General features: G+C 41.3%; 1 protein-coding gene across 1 annotated transcript; it reads right to left on the bottom strand.

The window, feature by feature from the left end:
* Positions 1-3,151: 3,151 nt before the first annotated feature.
* On the bottom strand, positions 3,152-7,698 carry LOC139709058 (tubulin delta chain-like). The gene is made up of 3 exons (XM_071621024.1): positions 7,598-7,698; positions 4,605-5,605; positions 3,152-3,654 (listed from the first exon to the last, which is right to left on the bottom strand). The coding sequence occupies exons 2-3, from the start codon at positions 5,554-5,556 to the stop codon at positions 3,263-3,265; spliced, it is 1,344 nt and encodes a 447-aa protein (XP_071477125.1). The 5' UTR covers positions 5,557-5,605; positions 7,598-7,698; the 3' UTR covers positions 3,152-3,262.
* Positions 7,699-11,304: the final 3,606 nt, after the last annotated feature.

The following is an 11,304-nucleotide window of genomic DNA, read 5'->3' on the forward strand; positions in this document are numbered from 1 at the left end:
GCAAAGTATGTACAGGTCGATCATTCTCCCTTTAATCAATGAGATGCCTCACATCCAAGCAAACATGGTTCGTTTGTGTATGTGTCTCTTTTTCTCTCTTACATGAGTACTAGGCCTATGTCTGTAATTTGAAACATTTCTTTTTTCGTTATCGTAATCATTATATTATTCCTTTTTCTTTCCTCAAGATGGGGGACTATAAAGACGTCGAACGTAATATGAATTTTACGAGCAGCACATCATGACGATGAGCTCTTACATTAAAGAGCATCGCCAAGAGATATTTGGCAAGGCAGGGCACTGCAGCCAAACAGTATATTGACAGTTTATATGGACTTTATGGACACAATATGGACTTTACAGAGCAGCACATCGTGACGATGAGTTTGTACATTAAAGAGCATCGCCAAGAGATATTTGGCAAGGCAGGGCACTGCAGCCAAAGAGCATATTGACAGTAGTGTTAAATCTCATGCAATTTCTGTTATGGCTACACAGATACTTAGAGCAACAATTAAGTGGAACATGCCTAGGTGATAAATGAATACAGACAATTGCTCTTTTTTTAGGGCTACAATACAATTAATTGTCATTCATTGGAAGTGATTTTGATACACCCCTATTATGTTTGAATCATTTTCATTAAAAGAAATACATGTGCCTCAATATAAAACTAGAAATGTCGCTACGGCGACTGATGCCTCCGCCATAATGCATGATTCTCCCAATAGGTGTATAGTACAATGTCTTCACAATGTGTGATGACAGTTTCACATAACTGGCAAAATATCGAAATAACAGGTTTATCAGAAATATCTTGAATGTTCACTTTCCACGAACTGGGTTTGCTATAATTGTCTATTTAAGAGTACAGGTACACATATTTGGGGAATTGAAAATTTTTACTTGACTTCTGACCGACCTTATTATAAGTTTATGCATTGAGTATAATTTTCAAGGTATGAAGAAAGAGTGTAATTACAGTACAAAATATATCTTTTTTTTCATTTAAACCTAACCTGTGACCCTTAACCTTTGACCTTTGACCTTCTGGCTGGAAACTTCCAAGAGAATCTCCATTAAGTAATACATGTACATATATTAAATTTTAAAACTAATAATGCAATTATTGCATATATGAGGGAAATAGTAACATTTTGAGGAGTTGACCTTGACCTTTGACCCCTGACTATTGACCCATGACCCCTAAATTCCCTAGATAATCCCTGCCAGTCAGTACATGCATATGTACCAAGTTCCATGAAGATACATTGAACCATTTGTGAGAAATGTGATATTGCAACATTTTCACCTAACCTTTGACCTTTTGACCTTTGACCTTATGACATGAAACTCTCTCTGGAGAATCTTTATGCAGTAGTACATGTCTACACTAAGTTTCAAGAAAATAACTGCGGGCATTGCATAGATATGGGGGAAATAGCAACATTTTTAGCATTTGACCTTGACCTTTTGACCTTTGACCTCTTGTCAATGTCACTAAAATCTACTCAACTAATTGTCCCATCATACATCATCCTTGGACCAAGTTTGGTGAAAGCTGCTTCATCCAGTTTTGAGTTATCACGTAAACAGATAAATTTTACGATTTGACCTTGATCTTTGACCTTTGACCTCTGTCCGATTTCACTGAAAAACTAACCAAGTAATTGTCCTATCATACATCATCCTCCAAGAAAGTTTGGTGAAATTTGCTCCATACAGTCTTGAGTTATCGCGTAAACGGATAAATTTCATGATTTGACCTTGACCTTTGACCTTTGACCTTTTGCCGATTTAACCTAAAATCTAATCAAATCATTGCCCCATCATACTTCATACTTGGACCAAGTTTGGTAAAATTCCAGTAAATATTACTCAAGTTATCGCGTAAACGAAAGCGGACGGACGTACGTACGGACGTACGTACGGACGTACGACGTACGTACGGACGTACGGACGTACAGACGTACGGACGTACGGACGGACGGACGGACAACCCGAAAACATAATGCCTCCGGCACCACTACGTGGCGGAGGCATAAAAAAAGGTGCAAAGGCCTACAGTGTAGCAACAGCAACTTAAAGCAGTCAAGAGGATTTAAACATTCTCGTAAAATCCCCTCCCTCCTTCACCCCCTATTGAACAGCATTAAATATGACACACGTGGGGGGGGGGGGGGTCTCAGCACACTATGATACCACATGATACCACCAACAATAGAGCTTCGCATCAACATCTCCGAATAATAACTCATGGTTTGCCTCTGCAAGCAACTTATATGTCTGAAATTTCCTTTATCTTCTGCTATGGAGAGTGAGAGGTGTAGCAATGAACGACAAACATTTACCAACATTTTACATAACACCAGACGAAGCAGAACAATGCCATACCTTCAAGTATAATATTTCCTTCAATAGTACTATAGATAGGGGTGCACTGCAGCGCTCGGTTTACTTCGCCAGAAGGCGGCCAGCAGATTTGCGGCCGAAACGTCGTTAATAATTCTTGTGTTTACCTCGCTTTGTGAGACAACAGATTAACCTTATCGTTTTATAGCACATCTCCTCGCTAAATATTCCTCTTAGAAAGAATCACTAAATTTTCCTCTTAGAACGAATCTACGTTCTGGTACCGACCCTTTTTTACTTTCCTGTCCTTAACCTGTAGTAAAGCTTGGGATAGTATTTTCACTGTACCAGCCAGCATTAAGGGAATGGAACAAACTTCTATTTTACATCAAATCTGCACATTTAGTAACCATATAAAATGTTGAAAACTTATCTTTTTCCTCAGCTGTAAAGATTTGATAAATTCCATTTGTAGGTATGTTTCTTCATACGAGAACATAATTTGACACAACGAATTATAAATCGTCAAGTACATGGGTTGTTAATGTTGGAATTCTACAAGGTTTTGTTTTAGGCCAACTGTTTTTTTTTTTTAATTGTACATTTATGTTAATGTTTTACAATTTGTACATTTAGCAATTCATATATATTTTTTTCATCAGTTTGTGAAACAACATATATCATATTTTTAAAAAGACATCGCAGTGTTATTGCCAACTTCTACTATCGCAAATACAAACTGAAATGCAACAAAAAACAAACAATTGTATTAGACAACGTGCAAAAGCTCCCTGAGTAATTACAATCAAATGGCCACTCAAAAAGATTTGAAATGTGTAAGAAAGATCTCATGTCTTTTCAACGTTAGCATCTCCCTCTCAAACACAAACACACACATATAAGCAAAAGGTCATATATGCTGATAGTTGCCGAGAACCTGCTCCAGACTAGCAAAGCAGTCAATAAACTTCTCTTCCGGCATTCCGTGCCTCACGTACCAGTGGACGTAGGCCCTCATGGCAAACATGTCCCAGGCCTTCCTGACGATGGCATCCAGATGCCCGACGGACGCCCTACCGTTGCTCACCAGACAGGCCGACTTCTCGTAGCTGGCAAACTGCCTTGGTTGGTGGGCAGAGGAGAAGGCAGACTCGGACGGCATCCAGCTCGAATAGATGGTCGGGTTGGTGAATGGGGATAATGAGTCGACGACCTCCGGACCCTCTTTACCCCTAAGGATCAAGTGGTTGTTGATGCACCTATTGGTGTGTGGGGAGTTAGGCTTGGCTCTCCAGTTCAGACCTGGCATGAAACAGGTTAAACAAAAGTCATGATATGGGGGCTTCAACTCAGTGATTGCCCAGTGGTAGGCGCAGGGCAGCCCAAAATGAGTGTTCGGCAACCTAACATTCGCATGTCAAACAGCACATATAACATTTGCAATTCAATCATTTTTTGCTTGTTTCCTCTCGACTAAATATTGGTTTTGGAATTGGATACTGTTTCAACTTACATTCTCATTTGTCCAAATGATTATCCAGGATAAGAGTTACTTTTTACTTCATGAGTATAGACAAGCACACAATTTTGAAAATTTAAATTCCTGAATGTATGATTGATGTCAAAGGAAGAGAGCTCATGGAAGCATGATAGCGCTTCCAGAGCTCTCTTAAATCAACATTTATTAACCTTATACAATTCAAGAAATATTATATAATCATCCCCTCCCCCCCCCCCCAAAAAAAAATAATAATAATAATAAAATTAAAAAAAAAATAAAGAAAATACAATATGTGGGTGATTTGCATGCTGGAAAACAGTATGATGAAAAGGCAGTCAATGACAACAGTCATATTCTTCACAAAGTTTTGGCTGGCACAGTAAAGATACAGTGCACTCCCGTTATAACGAACACGGTTATAACGAAATTCCGGTTACAACGAAATAAAATTTAGGGCCGCAACATTATCAACTGTATGTATTTTTATTGTTTATTCATTCTGTTATAACGAAATTTCGTTATAACGAAAGAAAACTGCCGGTCCCGAGGACTTCGTTATAACGGGAGTCCACTGTACAAATGGAATTACCTAATATAAAAGAACAATTCTTTGATATGAAAGCAAACTGTACTTCAGTGTAATTCTTGGAGAAGAAGAGTACAATTTTATTCTTCAAAAACAAACAAAAAAAAAACCAAACACAACAACAATTAAACAGTGACTAGATAAAACAAATACATGTTCACACACCTTCTTCAACAACTGATGAAGTTATCAGCATCTGATGCAGACGTTTCAAAAGCCCTGGCCATGCAAAAGTGCTGAAAGGCAGAGAGGCTTCCGATGTTTGGGGAACGCAGTACATAGTCAGGAGTTTGTAGTCTGGATGTGACACCATGTTCTCGAGAAGATCCCCTAGAGTTGGGAGTCTGCCGGAAGTCCTCTGGCAAGGCTGCAAAAGCATTGCCATGTGCTCCGCTATGAGTTTGTTCATGTCCTTGAAGGACACGCCTCCCGGAGCGCTGCCACTGCTGCTGCCGAGGAAGTTGGAGCAGATGGTTCTCATGTCATCGTTGTGGATGATGTTGATGGCATCAGTGCACTCATAGAGGTGTGCCAGCGAGAGGATGGCATTGTAGTTCTGCAGGATGACTTCCCCGCTGCTGTGTGGCCAGACCAGTTGGTTGAGGAGCAGCGCCTGCGGGTAGCGATCCTTCAGACACTGGGTGATGTGGGTGCCAACGCCCGACCCGGTGCCTCCGGCGACACTCATGAGGCTCAAGAAGCCACCGAACCTCTCGCACTTCTCAACTTCCCGCTGCACCATCTCCATCACTTTCTCCTCTGCCTCCGCCCCATGACCGTAAAAGCCATCTGCCCAGTTGTTACCCGCACCCCGCTTCCTACAGAACTGTTGCCTGGTGGGATATCGCCATTTACCCGATTGCTTGGCTGTAGTGACAGTATTCTGAATGACCTTTGACTCCATGTCTACCATGACTGCTCTGGCTGTTGGTGTAGCCAAGTCTGGTTTCAGCTCAGACTGGACAAAAAATCTTTCGAGGCTCTCACTCTGGTATTCATTGTTGTCTTTCTTCCTACTAGCCGAGCCATCACGACTGATGTCTGACATAAGAGTTTGAAAGAATGAGAGCCCAATCTGGTTGCCACATTGTCCAAGCTGAACAGTAACGATCGACATGGCAGGACTCAAACGCTTCTCTGTCAACACACATTAGAGGATACCTCCGCTGAAACAAGACATAACAGTAAGTAGATTTAGTAAATCCTTAGAATCAAAATGAGAAAATGCAATTGTAGTGGAGCTGGGAAGCCTAATCAAAAGTCTTAAAAGATGGATATCAAACAAGTCAGTAGTCAGTATTTTACATTCATATAGTTTCCATGGTCCATGTTTGATGAGCACTATTAATCTCTTCAATGCTGTTGAGTCTCTCAGTCTGTTATGTGTTGTGTTTAAGCCTAAGGAATATTTACTTTACTTACAATGTAAGTGATACACTGCATATATTATTAATATTGTTAGATGGCTAACTTCAGTTTCACTTTAGTTTCAGATTGTGCAGGCAGCATACATCACATTTCTCATGAAGAGTGAGTTGTTTTGAGTAACAAATAACCCCAAGCACTGTTGTTACCGTATCAAGTGCGCTCATACACGGTGCCCATTGTTCACTACTTATTAGTATTAACATTTGGTTTGCTTTACAGAGCTACCAAGTCTCACGCATTGTGAGTGAGACTCAAGCATTCAGGGTCTGTCTCACGATCTCACGCATGACACCCATTTTTCTCACGCATTGGGAGTATAGCTTAAAGGATTAAAGTGAGAGTTGTGCAATTGAAGGCATGTTTCCCTTTTGTCTTTCAAAATAAGTAAAAAATAGTCACTTAAGTATGCACCAGCTTGCACCATTAAGAGCTAAAAATTGAAAAAGCTCCCTACCGTGGGAGGGCGAACACCCCCCTCCCACACCCTCCCCTCGCTCAGTCGCTTCGCTCCCTCGCTCATGCACATGCCAGTGCGCGGAGATGCCGAGTCGTGAAAATCTCACTCATAAAAATCTTTTGAACTTGGCATCTATATGGCTTTATCATAACAGATAATTATGCATGAGCGTACACACTAACCCTCCAATGGCAATGCGTAAACCGTAATACGCTGGGCAATGTCCAGACTCTCTCATATACAGCACTGCTGTTGTTACTGCCATGATTATGATACACTGTCACTGGTTACAACTTACCCAGGCCGGGCGCGGGGCGGAGTTACCTACAGTGTAACTACACGCAGCCGCTGTCGCGAAGCGACGCGGCTGCACCTCTATTCCCTCGCAGACGTTGTCATTTTTCAGTGTGGTTGAGCGACTCCTTCATGAATATCTTTATTAATCGTGGAAAACTAAAATACAAGGAATTATCGTAATCTATGATAATCATTCAATAATCGGTACGCGATTTTTTGTTTAATTATGTCAAAAACTCACCGAAATCTGTGGCTGAAATCAGGTCTGTAAACGTCCTTATTGCTTCACTCCTCATCTGCGTGTTATTTGAATGGCATTCACTCTCGTATACTACAACGTACAACGTAGGTAGTCGGAGAGCTAGAGGGCGCCTCTCCGACTACCTACGTTGTACGTTGTAGTATACGAGAGTGAATGCCATTCAAATAACACGCAGATGAGGAGTGAAGCAATAAGGACGTTTACAGACCTGATTTCAGCCACAGATTTCGGTGAGTTTTTGACGTAATTAAACAAAAAATCGCATACCGATTATTGAATGATTATCATAGATTACGATAATTCCTTGTATTTTAGTTTTCCACGATTAATAAAGATATTCATGAAGGAGTCGCACAACCACACTGAAAAATGACAACGTCTGCGAAGGAATGGAGGTGCAGCCGCTGTCCCTACAGCGGCTGCGTGTAGCTACCTACAGTGGTACTGACTACTGTAAACACGGCTTACCTTACAATACCATCCAGCCACACGCATGTAAATTCATGTAGTAAACACACACACACCAACATTACCATCCATCATCATCACCATCCGCAACCACGCCCAGCAACCACACATCACTACCACCACCGAGTGCACCACCACAAACCAAACGTGATTTTACGGTACCGTGGCCGTACTCCAACCATGCCAACCGCTGACCTTCCCCCGGCCGGCCCCCCGATATCATATTAGTAATCTTTGAATACATACTCAACAACTGAGTTGACAATTTGACATTTTCGAAGATTGGCTGGGCCTGAGTAGTTATCACTCGTCATTTCGTCGTGTCCAGCCGTAGTGGTGGCGCACATTATGACCGTATAAATGCATTGTTGATGATGCACGGAATTTAGAGCGGCGAAACTATTCGATGCATAAACATGGTCAAACATCAATGCATACAGCTAGCTACAGGCATCATGGCAGGGCATCGAATTCACATTTGGCGCGCCAGCTATTGGCCAGTGTTTGTGCAATGGGCCAGGGCACTGGGCCAGGGGTGGCAGGCAGCGTGGCGGGCATAGGATCAGAAGCGGATCTAGAGGGGGCCGGGTTGGGGGGGGGGGGTTGCAACCCCCCAACCCCCCCCCCCCCCCAACCCCCCCCCCCCCCCCCAAAAAAAAAAAAAAAAAATCCGGGGACCACTTTTTAAAATCTTACCTTTTTTTTAAAACTTGTAATTTTAGTGGTGTTTTAGATGCAAGAAAACGCCATTTTCACACACAGATTTTCAAAAATTCTCCCTACTGTGGGAGGGGGGACACCCCCTCCCACACCCTCCCCCTTTATAAAAAGCTAGATCCGCCCCTGAGGATGGGGGGGGGGGGCGGTGGGGGGGGGGGGGCGGTGGGGGGGGGGGGGAGATGGCGGAGGGATCGTGACGCGTCTGAAAGTTGGTCAGCAACCCATGATATTTATAAATCGAACTTAAACAAACAAAATTCCAACTGATATTACCAAATAGGCAATCACACATTAACCATGGGGGGGGGGGGGGGGAATAAAGAATGAAATACACATTGTAGTAGTAGACCTATTGGTGAAGAGAAAAAAACACAGAAAATATACAGAAATCAATATATAAAATATGGAGAAAAAAAGAAGGAAATATGACGAGAGAGAGAGAGAGTAAAAATGGAGGGGAAGAATGAGAGGGACGGACAAAACTGGTTCCAAAGAACTTATACTAATTAACAATAATAAAAGAAATAATGAATGACACATAATTGAGAAAAAGAAAAAAAGAAAGCAACATAGAGTTAGCTTAATAGATTGTATACAAATCAGTTTCATTATGTGAAATCTGAGGTGATTGCCAATGTGTGAGATTGGGATATTCATTTTGAGAACTGTGCATAGAACGTGGTCTGCAATTTTGCAAATCTCTATCATTACAGGTCACGAAGAGGAGATGGTAGCTAGATCTAACAGTATAGGATTATTCCTCTCCCCTTTAATTGAACTGTGTATAATGTCACTTTTTTCTGAAAAGTCAATGGCACATCAACCATTACTTGTAAAGATGTAACATAAACACAGGCTTACACATTGTGATTTTTTTTCTTCAAGTTTCCTTCTATCTCTTGTCACAATCTCAACAATGAATGGGTGAACCCAATGCATAAATAACATTATTTGGTTTTGATGCTCGGCCCTCTCAACTCCTCTTAACTTTGCCTGTTTTTTATGTACTTTTCAGTCTCTTCACTTTTACAAGATTCTGAAACGATGGTGCAGGACAGGGCCTCTTCATATATATCAGAGTTGAGTTAGTGTTTTAATTATTTTTTCCCCGCAAGGGAGTTGCCTAGCGTGTGTGTGTGTGTGTGTGTGTTTTTTGTCTTTGTTTCTTTTTTAAATAAAAAAAAAATGCAATTTGCCTGGTTTTGTTAGTTCAGCAATTTCTTGAATTATTGTTTATGAGGAGACTGCATATATTATTACAATTGCTTTTTAATAGTCCTCCGATCCATTTCCAACAATTTTGTTTCGGTATAGGCGCCCATTTGTCATAAATGTTTCAACATATACTGTATTTCAGTTCAGGGTATTTTCCTTGATAAAGCAATGATGTATTGATTTTGTGTAATCATTGTATTCATATCATTTTGCAATTTTGTATTTTTGTTGGATAAATGAAATAAATGATATATGACCGAATGAATGAATTGTTCTCGCTATACAGGCAATGGTTCACTCTTTTAGGTGGCGTTATTATTGATATTATTATCATTATTGCTATCATTGTTATTATTGGGAGGTAATAGAACAGCACATTGTAGCCGGAGATGGAACTGGGATTTTTGTATCTGGTGCAAGGGGAGGAAATTAGAGGGGGGCGCAGGGGTCGCACTTAACTTTTTTTTTTTTTTTCAACTAGCCAGGCGGACTATTTAGAATCAATTTTGACACTGAAGCAATATTTTGGTTAGCCAGACGGACTAGTAACTTCAGAATTTTTCGATTTTTAGCTAGTCCGACGTGATTTTGTGTGGCCAATGGCCAGCGGACCACCATCGCCAATTTCGAACCCGGGGGGGGGGGGGGGGGGGGGGGGGTACGTTGGGGGACCAACTCATTGCATTACACGTCATGCAATGGTGACATCTGTCGCAGCTGTACGTACATGTCCTCAAAGTTTCCCACGAGCTTCTACGATTACGATGAATGAACTTTCGGACTCAGACGAGCAGTTCAACGAAAACAATGATATGTAAGTTTTCATTGAAGCAAATTCATAGACTATAGAAGTCTGCTCTCTTCTAATAACTTGATAACGTAAACTCATCGGAGTGACGACGATATTTCGGATTTCTTCCACTAATTTGGCAGAGTCGATGGGCAAGTCCCACATGTGAAAATTCGTGTTGGAATCTAGATCCTATAACGTTAGGTGAAAGGGCAGAACTGCTGCCAGAGTAAATTTAACTATACACAGCCCAGTCGCTGTACGTAGGTACGTAACGAGCTGTAACCAACTATGCACAGCCCAGTCGCTGTAAGTAGTATTCGCACAGCGTAGTGACAGCGTCTGGTCGGGCTAGCTGCCAGAGGTATACGGTCTACTATACTACTAGCCCACCCAGACGCTGTTAGTACGCTGTGCGAATACTACTAAATTACTTTACTACAGTGACTGGGCTGTGCTGTGTATAGTTGGTTACAGCTCGTTGACGTTATTCCGAAGGTTCATTATTCCCAAGGCTCTTCAGTCCGAAGATTCGTTATTCCGAAGGTTCGTTTTTCCGAATGTCATTTTCTGATTAACGAACCTTCGGAATTAAACGTCACAAATGTTCGGATTAACGAACCCTTTTTCATTTTCGGATTAACAAACCTCGAGGTATAGGGAATTTGTGTGTTTCGGATTAACGAACCTTCGGAATAATGAACCTTTGGAATAACGAACTTTCGGAATATCGAACCTTCGGAATAACGAACAGCACCTGTATAGTTAATGGTCTACTAACAATAGCAACGTTAGAACCACCACGGCACTGACAGTATGGTTGGGTGTCCAACACATCGACACCCCAATGTTTTTTCTATCAAAAGATGCTTAAGATATCCCACAAAAATTGGAATAGTTTAGTTTACCAAGAAACTTAATATGCACCCAGTGCAGTGTCTTCAGTTTTGAAGTTGGTTTGGATAAATTCTGCATTTCTGGGACAATGAACCCATCAAATTTAAGTTTGCTGCCACTCCACCTACCCATGACCCAACTCATTTCAATGATCAAACCTGCATCTGAATATAAAAGCTCAGCCTGCATTCAGAATCATATAGAAATTTACTCACATAGGTATCCGTGATAGGTAATTTGCCTGAAATTTTATCAACATGTCAAGAAAATACTCTGATGAGTCTGAAATCATAAGGGCGCATTAAAAATGCAATTTGTGGTACACGCTCCA

The sequence above is a fragment of the Diadema antillarum genome, unplaced genomic scaffold (genome assembly GCF_040938485.1).
Source record: "Diadema antillarum isolate AM-2024a unplaced genomic scaffold, OU_Dant_1.0 seq00001401_RagTag, whole genome shotgun sequence".
In the NCBI taxonomy this organism is placed as follows: Eukaryota; Metazoa; Echinodermata; class Echinoidea; order Diadematoida; family Diadematidae; genus Diadema; species Diadema antillarum.